The sequence below is a fragment of the Squalius cephalus genome (assembly GCF_949319135.1).
Source record: "Squalius cephalus genome assembly, chromosome: 10".
Taxonomy (NCBI): domain Eukaryota; kingdom Metazoa; phylum Chordata; class Actinopteri; order Cypriniformes; family Leuciscidae; genus Squalius; species Squalius cephalus.
The window spans coordinates 34,979,345-34,993,342 of record NC_137131.1 but is presented as its reverse complement, the minus strand read 5'-3'; the positions used below and the strand labels follow the sequence as shown (position 1 = coordinate 34,993,342).

The 13,998-nt window shown below is 37.3% G+C and overlaps 1 protein-coding gene across 1 annotated transcript; it reads left to right on the top strand.

The window, feature by feature from the left end:
• The first annotated feature begins 373 nt into the window (after nt 1–373).
• Nucleotides 374–6,810, top strand: tmem182b (transmembrane protein 182b). The gene is made up of 6 exons (XM_079884338.1): nt 374–632; nt 704–849; nt 1,538–1,661; nt 4,980–5,075; nt 5,183–5,320; nt 5,415–6,810. The coding sequence occupies exons 2-6, from the start codon at nt 709–711 to the stop codon at nt 5,681–5,683; spliced, it is 768 nt and encodes a 255-aa protein (XP_079740464.1). The 5' UTR covers nt 374–632; nt 704–708; the 3' UTR covers nt 5,684–6,810.
• Nucleotides 6,811–13,998: the final 7,188 nt, after the last annotated feature.

Genomic DNA, 13,998 nt, shown 5'->3' with positions numbered 1-13,998 from the left:
CCATCAACTGCAAGATGCTATCCTATCAATATGGGCCAACATTTCTAAAGAATGCTTTCAGCACCTTGTTGAATCAATGCCACGTAGAATTAAGGAAGTTCTGAAGGCGAAAGGGGGTCAAACACAGTATTAGTATGGTGTTCCTAATAATCCTTTAGGTGAGTGTATATGTAGATCTATCTCACAGTTAAATAAACTTTTCACAGTCATACAGCTATTTTTATTAAAGAAGGAAACCAAATACTGACTCCAGTAATGCATGTCGACAGATGCTATTTTCTATTCCATTACCTCACCAGACCAGTTTAAGTTCATAAAAATCCAGTTCTCTGATTACACAGTTTAACTTGATTTCAGAAATGCTACAGTCATTGATGAAACATATCAGTCACACATAGGTCTCTTCAGTTACATAAAAAGATGATTATTTTGATGGATAGGTTTGGATTTATTTTGCTGAACTGGGTCAGACTTATGAGTCCCTACAGACTCTAAGAATAGTGCCGTCTGGTCTTTTTTTATCATTGGTCATTGCAGAGTGGCCACACCGGAGGGAGATATAACCAAACATTTTGGTTGAAGGACAAGAAATAATGTGGACCGATGATTAACAAAGCAGCTGGACAGTGTTGGTAACACAAACAAACTAGTAATGTGAGCATTTAAATTTGATTAAGAGACTGACAAGAAAATAATTTTTCAGCAGCTATGCGTCTTGTAGTTTTACGGTTCTTGGCTGGATTTTTTGGAGCTCTAAGCTCAGTGTTTGTCCTGGGATCTCTTGGGTCCGATTACTGGCTTATGGCATTTGAATCGTGTGATCATGCGACTTTTTTCAGAGTCACAGAGGTAAGGATCGGACATATTTGCCATGTGTTAAAATTATTTGTTCATGTGTTTTATTAGACTTTAACTATACAATCAAGTGACTGAGAATTCAGCAATACAGAGCTTTATCTGAAAGGCATACAATGAATAAATGAATCCTTCATACCATTAGAATCATAAGCCTACTGTCACATTATGTTCTGTTTAGTGTTGTTTTCATGGACTTTCAGGTTGTCATTTGTCACATGTCTTTGTTCAGATTCCCGCCACTCATCTATATCCTTGGTTACAGTCATTATTAGTTCATCCGTGTCAGTTGTGTTCTATAAATTATCCACGTTTGTCCAATGAATTCACATTCATTTTTTGTTTGGTCTATGTTTCAAGTTATGTGTGTGTGTACCCTGCTGCCTGTTTAGACTCATACCTGTTAGGATTATTCTATTAAACCGTGTGATGGAACCTTTTTCATCCTTGTCTTTATCTGCCTGTCTACACGCACGCGTTTCACCTACATCATATTGTAGTTGATATGTTTCATTGAAACAACAAGAAAGAAACTTTTGCCACAGAACAAATATTTTGGGTTCTTCAAAGAACAGTTTGTAAGTGGCCCCAAATGCAGTGGTGACCTTTCAGCAAGATAATTATTTTTGAATAATATAAATTTTAAATTGATTTTTATATGTAGTTTTTATTTATTTATTAGGATATCTCTCAAAAACAACCAGACATTCAGGCTGAAAACACCCTGTTCTACCATGAGGGCCTCTTTTGGAGATGTTCCTATAGCTGTACAAATGGAGAGCAGGATATGCTGGCTTTTTGGATCAGTAGGTCAACTCCTTTTGTACTTGGCATGCAACTTGGAACTTAAAAACAGTTGCACAATTGCTTGTTAAATTGCTTGCATTTGAAAAAAAAAAAGTTACTTTTGTTACATTATGATGAAGATGATGATATGGATCATATAAACAGCTCAACTTAAAACAAAAGTGTGATACACAACCATACACAACCAACACAAGACCATGAACTAAGACAACAGAAGTTTATATATGCCATTCTAAAGAATTGGTGCAAACTGCTGTCCCACAACCAAAAAAAAAAACAACAACAACAACAACACCACACATTTAAAAAGCTATTATCTTTTGAAACTCACAATAATATTTAAGATATTAGCATAATATAAATAAAATCATAATTTATTGGGTACTTTCAATTGGGAGGTGGCTATCCTGAACCCTAACCCCTAAATTTCAAACTATGAAGATGATATAGAATTTGTTTTGCATTTTATTCTATTGTTGTTTTTAAAAATATATTTTTGATTTTGAACAAAAAGTGAAAAAAAAAAAAAAAAAAAAAAAGTATTTATCATGAAACATGTAAAAAAATGTGTCCCGGATTTTCATGTCACAAAAAATGATATGTTGGCTTTAATTAACTTTTTTATGTCAACAGGTTCCACATAACTGGGTTACGTTAAACAAACAAAATCTGTTCATGTAACTTTAACACCATGGAATTAAGTAATTTTAAGTGACACATTTAAGTAGTCTCAAAGTGAATTTTTAAAGGCTCCCTGACATGATTCAGGTATTCATATTTTTTATATTCATTCATCCATTAAAGTTTCATTTCTTTTAGTGACACAGAATTAAATAGATAGACTGTAGCTATCTATTTGCTAACAGTAGCACACATTAGCATCGAATATGCTAATGATTACATTCTCCTTCAACCAAAGAAGTCAACAGCAATTGAATCAGTCCACAGCCTAACAAAATGCTCCACTCTTCTCCACAATGGTAACCCACTGTAATTTAAATGGATCTAATAATTCCAATGTAATTGAACATTAAACACAATTACACATATCAAGTCTTCCCCTTTTCTAATTTTCTCAAATAAAACATAAAATAACACTTAATTTTAACATTTATTCTCTCTTAATTCAACCATATGCAAAGCATGCTGCTTACACCGCCCAGTTTCAGTTAATGCAACACAAATCATGAATGTAATCCAACACAAACGGATTAAGTAAACTTAAATTTTACATATATTTAAGCAGATTGAACACAATCAAATTAAGTTAGGGCAAAATGGCAGTTGGCGTCGCACTATACTGCCACCCTCTGGATGTAAGAATCTTTTACTTTAGACAACGCGTTAGGATTTTGTACTGTTAAGCTGAGACATAATTACGTGGACCTTAATAGAGAAAAAAAACCAAAAACATTTCAAGTCAACAAACATAACTATTATAAGTAAACTAAATATAAATATATTATGTAAAGCGCACAACCTTCCTTGTTAATTTTTTTGAGTGTACCAAAACAGTGTATGTTTTAGTCCATTGGCTGAGACTGATTTTAACTAAACCCCTATATTTTTGATTAGGACATTTTCCTGTGTCCCTCTCTCTCATAGCTGATAGGTCCCATCATTTTGAGGTAAATGTGTGCATTACGAAACGTCACCTTTTTTCTGAAATTAAGCACACTTTTTGGGGTGTTATTCCATAAAATTTAGTTTTTATCTGTGTACAACTGTTCAGAACTGTGCTAGCTAACCATGTGCTGACCATGTGCATCTTTGAGCTAGGCTCAAAATCTAAAATTGTCACTACGGAAACAGTCATGACCGAAACATGTGGTGAAGTTTTGGTTGTGATATCATTGTTTTGGTGGTGACAAAAGGGAACACATAACCTTACAACATTAGTATGAATGAGTGGATGCAAGTGGCATGGCAAGTTAAAATTCTGTAATGTGATGTGGTCGCAACCAAAATATACTATATACTATATCTCTATACCGAAAATGTGCAGTCACGACCGAAACATGGGATGTTTTGTCAAAAATAAAGTATATTGAATTACCAACTAAGATGTTATGATGTTTGGTACAATGTATATTCAAACTAATGAATCCTTAACTTTGAAATCAGTATGATTAACTTTATGCCTTATACAAATATTGTTAAAATAATCATTGTTATTGATTTACTTGTGAAAACTTTTTAATAAAATAGCAAAAAATATATATTTATATATTTATTTAACGTAGATGTAAACAAAATCTTAATAGGTCGATATAACCCTTATTAGATTATACGTATATTATTGTGTTTCGGTAGTGACAAATTTGGGGAGAGGAAAAATATTTCAAAACTTTCTGAAAATACAATATGAGAATTAGCTGCGCAATTACTGGAAATGTGTAACTTGGATATTACAATTTGCATACATACAAAATTTGTAGAAAAATATGTATTTTTCAAGATGTTTCCTTCTTTGATTTTGAACCATAGAATGGCCCATATATGCAATGTAATGAACTACAGTAACTAAATACAAGCTGTGAACTACATGACAACAAAGGAACACAAACTAGAAACCAACACTACGCCGAAATTCTAATACTTCTTTACTATATAGTATGCTAAAAATAGTACGCCAAGAGAGTAGTATGGCCGAATACATAGTATTCGAAAAACAGTAGACAAAAAGTACCCGGATGACTTGAGTCACAAAGTAAGTTCAAATTCAAAGGTAGTACCTACTTACACAGTATGCGATTTCAGATGCAAGACAAGGGAAGGAAAACACAGGAAATAAAGCAATACAAACTAAAAGTCCATGAAAAGGAAACCAATACACCAACATAACGTGACACATTTTTATGTAGTATTTTATTATGTAGTAGCCTTGTGCTAAAAGGTTTTAAATGCTGTTTTTCCCACACCAGTCTGAATTTCTCTGAAATTGCCATAGGGTCTAAATAGGGATTCAGTAGGCTACACCAATGTGATATCCTATCACCCCCGACCTTCTTTTTGATAAACTTGCACTTGTTTTTAGTGTAGAATTTTAGCATAAGGCTTAAAAAATTTGAAAAACGTGAAAAAAAGAGGAAGGTGTCTGAATACTTTCTGAATGCATGGTATACTTATCAGAGCACATCTGCACTTCACTTCCTCCTTTCTATAGATAGCTAGAATTTCTTACAGGCCCTACATTTTTGCTGACACTTATTTTTAAACGAACATGCCTGATGTAACTTGACCTTTTTTCTACAGATGAAACACAACACCTGACTATTTGCTCTTTCTTGTAAACACACTGCTTCATTTTTCACCAGCCAATCAGCCATCCCAGAAGGTTTGCATGCCAGCCTACTTGTCACATGCTCCCATTTCAGGACTTCCAAAGATTCGAATCTCTGACTCTGTTACAGGTGAGATTTCGAGCAGCAGTTTGCTCTACAATATGTTGACAATGTGATGGAATTCCTTCTCATTTACTGTGTGGTCAAAGTAATAAAACTCGATTTTCCATTGTCAGTGCAAAGGAGCTTTTGGTGTGTTATATTTGTTCTGGGAGTCCTCTCTGTGATGATTGGTGGGTTTGTCACAATCTGTGCAACCGCAGGGACCAGCCATCGCCTTTATGAGGCTGGAGGGGCTCTCTTTATAACTGGGGGTGAGAAAAGAAAATTGTAGTTGAAAAAAAAAAAACTTACTTTGTAGTGATTCAACAGTGATTTTACTCAAATGTTCTCTCTTTTCATATGCAGGTGTCTTAATCATGTCGGTAGTGCTGTTGTTTGTTGTGTGGGTGCAGGTTTCAGACTCTTTAGAGCGGTACGGCCTCCAGCGCAGACACATAGTGTGCCCTCATCTGCAGCTCACTGTGCACTATGGTCCGTCTTTTATGCTGGCTCCCACTGCTGCCTTCCTCTGCTTGCTCACTGGCCTACTTCTCCTGCTCATTCCATCAGTCAGCAGATCATCAGCCAGGGACACAGAGAATCAGCCATTCTCACTGCGAGAGGAATGTGTGTAGTGTTGTTGTGTAAACATGACAATGACTCTTTCCCAATGCACCCATAAAACTGTTTGCCTTTTATTGTTCTGAATATTTATGGTTTTCTGCCTTCTATATATAATAAAAAAATGTTTAGCAGGATATTCATGTAGTGTTTGGAGTTTTCCTGGTAACTTTTCCAGCAAACCAGTTTAATTATTAAATTGGTTAAATAGAAAATAAACAATAACAGTTACTTACATCATCAATATCATCTTTATTTTGTTCAGCAAGACAGGGAAAATATTTATTTTTATTTATAATTAATATTTTGAGTTTGCTCTGTGAGTGACGTCATTGGTAATGGACCGGGCGCGTCTGCTCTCTCACAACAGCCATGTCTCTTCAGTACTCTGCATTTAAGAGCGAAAATATGCTGTATTAGGTGAAGTTTCAAGGTAATATTAATTATAGAAGCATCATAAAACCGGAAAAAGTTTATATATGCATTTTTCTGCCTACAGTTTAATGTATTTTTGGAGCTTTATAAGCGCACGTGTTTGTTTTATATGCCGCCTGCGCGCCAAATTTGAGTGCGGGGTTTTCCTTGTTAATAAGTTTCTCCACATTTTGGTGGATTGAGTCTGTGGAAATGTCGTTTAGTGTATTAAAAGTGTGTAGCTTTCATTTGGATGTTAAAATGTATGTTTATAGCCATATTTGTGACCTGTGTATTAGCAGTTGCTGTTAGATGGTACTTAACGTGTCTTTTCTCATACATCCTTCAGCTGAAAGAGAGTGAACTTGAAGGCTTGTGTGTTGTCTGTCCTCTGTCAATAAACTGCAGGTATGTTTAACAACAACAATAACAGAAAAAAAAAAAAAAAAAACCTATACGATCTAACAAATTTAGACATGTCATTACATCATATTAATGTAAAAATGAATGTACATTTGATGGAATTTAATTTCTTTAATTTGTTTTGTGTGAATGTGAGCTTTCATAAGTGAGACACAAAGAAATTGACTGTTTCAATACAAGACTTTATTGTATAAAATGCTCTCTCAGAACAGCCTGTGACTGAGAGTCAGCTGAAAGAGAGTGAACCTGAAGGCTTGTGTTTTGATTGTCTGTCCTCTGTCAATAAACTGCGTGGTCCACCGAAGCCAGTGGGGTCGAGGAATTCCTTTGTGGTGTGAGATGAAGTTTGCTACATTTATATTGCTACATAAAAAGAAAGCAAATGCTGACTAGCTTTAAAAAAGACAAAAAGCACCATAAAAGTACGGAGGAACAAAGTACAAATTTATCACTATATAAAAAAAAAGGATTTATCTTTTTAATTTTTATATTCTACTGACAGTCATATTTTTAACATTAAGAAATTAAAAGTGCAGTAAACAATTTCTGAGAAATGCTGTTGAAATTGGATCCTGACCAAGCACCACAACATTCATAGCCATATATCAACAGTAGGGGGCGTTATACACTCATGATGGGGGAGGAGAGTTGAGCAAGAGGGTGATGTGAGATGTGAAGAAAGACTGTTGAAACAGAGATGGCTGAGAGACATTACAAATGAGAAAAGGTTGGAAGAAAATCACTGGAAAAAAAAGGGTTATCAGGCAAGAGCTTTAGCATCCGCGTTAATATTAGAACGGCCTTCCAGCGCTGGAGAGACCTCGGCGAGAAGGCCTGAAAACGTACGCCGATGTTGCATTGTTTCTGCTCCATACTTGAGTAACATTGGTTCACAGAACCAAGATATGCTGTTGTTATGTTAGTTATAGTTACAGGACAGTTTTGAGTGTCACTGTTTGTCTGGTGCTGGTGTGATTTTGGCGACTAAAAAAAAAAACTCTTGCTTTTTGTTCTTCCTTGTTCTTTCATCATCTTTGCTTTATTTTTCATGAAGCATTTTTTTTTTCACTTCAGCTATAAGACATTCATTTTTGCATTACGTACTTTTGCATTTTGGGGGCGGAGCAATGAAGTAAGGGGTGTGTTTGTTTAGGTTCATTTCAAATATCAACATTATATTTGTTTATTAGAAATCGATTATTGCACCTTTAAAATGAAATGTGCATATACTTTTTGTGAAAAAAAGTGTAACATATAGAAACCACAAATTGCATGGACTACTTTTTTGGTGATGTTTGTCAGATTCTTCTACCTAGTCACTATTCACTTTTATTTTATGGTAATTTTTTATTTTATTTTTTATTTTATGGGGGGAGGGGGGGGGAGTGGGGTGAAATGCTATTTCATGCATACTGAGTTTTTTACACTGTTAAAGAGTTGGATTCCCATGCTAAACATGGACAAAGTTTAAAAAATTAAGTTGTATGTTTGATGGAGTATTTCTGTGCCAAAAATACTCCTTCCGGTTTGTCACAAGTTTCGGAAAGTTTTTTTTAAGTATGGGCGTGTGTGACGACAGATGGGGCGGAATTTCCTTATACGGGTCCTAAGGGCACTTCTCCCGGAAGGGCGCGCGCACACGTAGACCAGAGCGAGAGAGCGAAAGCAGTACGCCCATCAAAGCGCTGTGCTCGCTGCAGTCACAGGACTTTGTTTGTTTGTTTGCATTTCGACGATGATCATTTTATAAACAAGGCCCAGTTCGACGCCGGATTTGCAGATCATCTAATGCTTAAGGATGGAACAGTCCCAACGATAAAGTTTCACGGTCGTGCGCAGTGGCGCAAAAAGTGGGTATGCGCTATATGCAGCGCATAGGGGCGCGCAGCACCAGGGGGGCGCCAAAGCGATGTTTTTTTTTTTTGGCGCCCCGACAAATCTCGCGAGAATCACGACTTGCTTTACAGCACGACGTCACATACATCAACAACATATGAAGCAGCCTCTATGGAAGACACTAGCACGCATTTCAGACGTGAATCATGGCAGAGTCGACGAAGAAAACGAAGAAAGCGCGGTCGGAAGAGTCAAGGAAAAGAAAATGACGGCTCTGCGTGAGTGGTATTTACGACAGTAACTATAATACAAGTACTCCACAGTTAAGTCAAGATCACAAAGTTTCTTGTGATCTTGACTTAACTTTCTCATGAGAGAAAAATGAAACGTCACTTAGCATTTCTCTGGTGTGCTGCAGACTATTTAATGAGCATCCCTCAAACATTCTGTAACAATTCTCCCAGCCCCTTGATTTGGCTGCAGTAAATTGACCACATGTTCAGTGTCACTATATCTTCTATAATGTATAAGGATTATTTCAAAAAAAAAAATGAAATGAAAATGATAATGATAATGATAATTTCATATAGGTTTAAATATTTAATAGGTTTTATTTTAGTAACTTGTTTATTGACTTAATAGCAATATACTTTGGAATATATGCCAATCGGGTCCAGTCGGGTCCAACTTTCAAATAATAGATGGGTCCGAGTCGGTTCCGGGTAGTAGATTTATGGCATTTCTCGGTTCTACACGGGTCCGGGTCCGGGTCCAACTTTCAAATAATCAACGGGTCCGGGTCGGTTCAGTGTAGCATATTTACGGGTCTCTTCGAGTTCGGGTACAAATTTTTGGACCCGTGAAGACCTCTACCGCAGACCCCCTGTTGATTTCTCGTCTTTTCTACCAAAGGAATCAGCTTCTCGAGGCTGAACTTGAGTGCATTCTGAATACTGGGTTTGGTGCTCTGAAGCGAGTGAACGGCAGAGAGCGACCAAACTAATTCTTCTACAGGCCTCCTTGGGGAGGACGAACCCCTCATGGCCGCAGCGTGGTCGGGCGGACATTGAGGTTGCATTCACTGGAAACCGAGGTGCTGTAGGCGGCGGGGTTGACATATTGATTTCCTGAGGGCTCCGCAGAGGAGCGGATGGACTTCACTCCCCCTCGTTATTGCGCCCTCAGAGGCCTGAACCTGATTTTAGGACCTCTTTCTCAAAGCCTTCTTAGAACTCCCAAGCTCACTGAGGGGGCCTCGAGCCACAACACTCTATGTAGGAGACTACCAAATTGTTGTCTGTTCAAACTAGAATAAGGTAGCTCCTGAAGTATGGGAGGAAGTACTTCAAAGCTAGAAAGACAGCCAAAATTTCCAGGCAGTTTATGTTTTATGTGCCTGTGAGGAAGCGTCTGTCGTTAACTTGTTACGATGACAGGACACCCCAAACACAGGTCCCTGGGACAGAAACCAAGGTTTTTTCCACATCACCAAGGTATGAGGGCATCTACGTGTAACCTTGATCCTGTGGAAAGAATTGCGCTTAGGGAAAACCACTTGGTTCTGAGCCACCACTGTAATGATCTCTTGTACAGCAGGCCAAATGGTATCATGTTGGACGCAGCTGCCATGACTCCCAGCAGTCTCTGAAACTGCTTTATAGTGACATCTTGGCCTAGCCTGATTCTATACAATGCTGTCAGAATAAACGAGTCCCAACAACTCCCAGAAAGTTGCTGTTGCACAGGAAGAAGCATACTCTTCTTGGCATTTGGTCTCAACCCTGACCACTTTATGGATGACAATGCCAAACCGCCATCTCCTGAGACTGCTAGAATCAGCCAGTCATCGATATAAGAGGAGCCAGTGCTGCATCCATGCACTTCACTAATGCGCGAGGGGATAATGCTAGGACAAATGGAAGAACCCGATACTGGTACGATTCGTCTCTGAAAGCGAACCTCAGAAACTTCCCGTGTTGAAGAACAATGGAAATTTGGAAATATGCATCCTTAGATAGATCATGACAAAACAGTCCTTGGACCTGATTTGCCTAATGATAAGAGGAATCAACAACATTTTGAATCTGTATCTCCTCAGAGTACTGTTTAAGAGATGCAGATCTATAATAGGATGCAACCCCCATCCTTCTTTGGAACCAGCCTCTCGGAACATGCTCCTCCAAAACCCTCCTCAGATAGGGGAAGGGGCTCCGGTAGCAACACACATCTTCTTTATATAGACGTCATAACAAAATTATCTGCCAGTGGGGTAAGAAAAGTAATCTTGTTTTAAGATTCTTTTTCTTACCCCACTGGAAGATAATTTTCCTTGTAATAACTTTTAGATATTTGGACGGGAAACAAGACAAAAACACTAAGTAAGAAAAGTAAGAAAATATTTTTTTTTGCATTAATGTTTTTGAAAGTCTCTCACCAAGGCTGCAGTTTTTGATCAAAATCAAGCAATGACAGTAATGTTGTGAAATATTATTACAAATTACAAGAACTGTTTTCTATTTTAATATATGGTAAAATATAATTGATTCCGGTGATGTCAAAGCTGAATTTTCAGCAGCGATTGGTCCAGTCCGTAGTGTCCTACATGATCGTTCAGAAATCATCTGCTGAATTATGTGCAAATAAATATGCTGATTTGGTACTCAAGAGACATTTCTTATTATTATCATCAATATTGAAAACTAATATATATTTTTGATAGCCTACAAATTTTTGTGGAAACCTTGATCCATTACAACTTACAAGTTTAAGGTTAGTAATATTTAAAAAAGAGAAGTTAATACATTTATTCAACAAGGATGCACTAAATTGATCAAAAGTGACAGTAAAGACATTTATAACATTACAAAAATATTTCTATTTAAAATAAATGCTGTTAATTTGAACTTTCTTTTCATCAAAGAATCCTGGCTTCTTCTTTTTTTTTTTTATCACGGTTTCCACAAAAATATTAAGCAGGAAAAAAGTTTGACACTGATAATAAGAACTATTGAGTAATGGCTGCTGAAAGTTCATTTTTGTCATCACAGGTATAAATTACATTTTAAAATAACGTAATTTACAGATTAATTTGAAATTAATTTTAATAATATTTCGCTTATTATTTTTACTGCATTTTTTTTTTTTATCAAATAGGCTTTGATGAGAATAAGAGACTTCTTTCAAAAACATAAAAAAATCTTAATTATTCCAATCTCTGACCAGAAGTATAGGCTACAATTGCAAGACGTTAATGCATTCTATTTGTTTAATGCATAAATATGGACTGTCTTATAGAAAGTATCCACTAGAGAGCAGTGTTGCTTCAGATCTTGATAACTTTAACATTATGGAAGCGGCGCTCACCCCAGGGAACTGAGTCTTATCCAAAAGCTGATCCCAGATAGCTGAAACAACACTGTTGAGATTGAAAAATAAATCACTGTTTTATGAATAAGACACGGGAGCTCAGATAATAACTGTACATTTGAAATAAACATGAATCAAATTGGCACATTTTGATCTAAACCTCAATGTTCTCCATTTTCCTCTACAGTGATTCTTGCATGAAAGAATTACAATACATTCGTTCGGCCTATTGTCACACCTTTATAATTGGAAAAGGCAAACAGACCCCTGAGATGTTCCGAGAGATGGTGGAGTTTGACTTAGATGAAGTGAAGCGCCTCATCAGCGCAGATCTGTCTTTAATGTTTGACGCAAAGCCTTGCACCGTTAATCTGAGTAGCGAGTTTGGCGCGTATAATTACACCTGGACCTGTCACATCCGCTTCCGCCAACTTAAACATCTCTGTCAGTCCCGACCCTCGTCAAACCACCGCGATGAATTGATGTTTTAAGGTAGGTTTTAATGAATAAGGGGGAGTCGGATTCGGTCATATCACCTCAGATTCATTTTTTTTTCTTTCTTCCACTGCGTCTGTTGGCAGATTCATTACCAGTGCTTGCCCACAACCCCCCGCACGATATTTTCCCGCGGCTCGACTGTCACTCGCACAGCTCGCGCAGTTGTTCGTCCCCCTCATCACCGAGGGTCTTTGTCCCAGAGAGATAGAACTGTCCAGAACAATTACTCCAGGAGCTTAAACAACAAGCGGTGAAGCATTTTAATCTCATCACTGTTTCTCTTGGAGTTACGGATAAAAGAAGCGAGGAGACGCTGTAAACTCTCACACACATACAAATAAATAATGGATACAAAAAAAAACTACAATGCCAAAGTTTACCGCAAAGCAAGCAAAAAAGCCTCTTAAAGTTGGCATCCCTCATTTTTCCTGAATATGAATGAAAAAGTTTAAGATTTCGTTAAAATTTAATTTAAAATAGGCCATAATAATTAAATGTTATTTTCCATTAATTTTAATTATTGTCCATTTAAAGTAGCTATGAAAACCAATTTGCACCAAAGATTGTGAGGTTTCATTGCGACAATTTATTATTTTATTTTATTCAATTCAATTCAATCAACATGCAAAAAACAAAGGAGAAAAAAAGAAAAGAAAAGAACAACAATAAAAAAGGAAATTATATCATAGAGGCCCTCATGAATGTCAAAGTCTCTTAAAACATTATTTGACAAGGTCATGACAAGGCAAGGTTAGTTCAGGTTGTAAAACGTTATGTGGTGCGACTTCCCAAAAACATGCTGTTTATGAATTAATAAGTCAAGATATTTGCAAAAATACTTTCAAAAATAGTAACCATTTAAAATTTAAGATTGTGCACACTCGCATGTATTCAAGGAAATATGTCATTCTTTTTTCCTTGATGGTCACACTATACATGATATTTTGTTGTAATTGCATTTCATGTGATTTTATTCAATGCAGGCTATAGACCGCGTGTATGCCAAACTATTCATCTAGAGCACACACCCAGGGGGCACAATTACCTCCTACACATGCTAGCCAAGAAGAGAAAATGGCTGTTTCTGGATTCAAGACCTCTCAACCAGGGGACCTGGTGTTGGACCACTGTCCCCTCCACAATTATGCTCCCTTCTTCCTTTGAGCGCTGTCTGTTTATGAGTGGGCCCTCTGGAGGTCATATTCTGAGATGATGCTTTGTCTGGGCTTTTGCTCAAAGGGCCTAGGGCCTGGCATGTTGTCCCTGGAGAGAGCATTGGATGGCTCCTTTTATATTATCAGGGAGGAAAACAGACAGTTGATTTGATTTGAATTTAGGGGCCACAATCTGCGGTGCTGTGAATGTCTTCTGCATTGTGTGAATCCCACTTATATCTCATTTACAGAGAACTCTTCAGCAAAAGGCTGTTCTTTAATTTTCCAGAGATTCCTGCCAGCACTCTCATTCCTTTGGCTATTCTGTCTATCTCTCTCTCTCTGTTGCTCACTCGCTCTGGCCAACTCTTTTAGGGGTCCATAATGAGTTCTGTGATTGCTGTGCGCCCCTGTGCCCCGTGCTTCCCCTCTCTGCTCTGCGGCAGGTTAATGAGGATCGGAGAGATCAGCATGCCGCTGTTAGACATGTCACACACACTGAGGTGTTGAACAAACCCCTGTCCATCTTTGGCACTGAGCCTGGCAGACCCTCCTCTCTTTCTCCCTGCCAGGGTTGCCCACTACTCTTTTTAGGAGAGATAATATTTGCATATGTAGTGCATTATACTGTGTTTTCT

Coding starts and splice junctions, on each gene's coding strand:
- tmem182b (XM_079884338.1), top strand. CDS start 709: ATGCGTCTTGTAGTTTTACGGTTCTTGGCTGGATTTTTTGGAGCTCTA. Junction 850..1,537: donor CTTTTTTCAGAGTCACAGAG/GTAAGGATCGGA, acceptor TTTATTTATTAG/GATATCTCTCAAAAACAACC. Junction 1,662..4,979: donor TATGCTGGCTTTTTGGATCA/GTAGGTCAACTC, acceptor ATTTTTCACCAG/CCAATCAGCCATCCCAGAAG.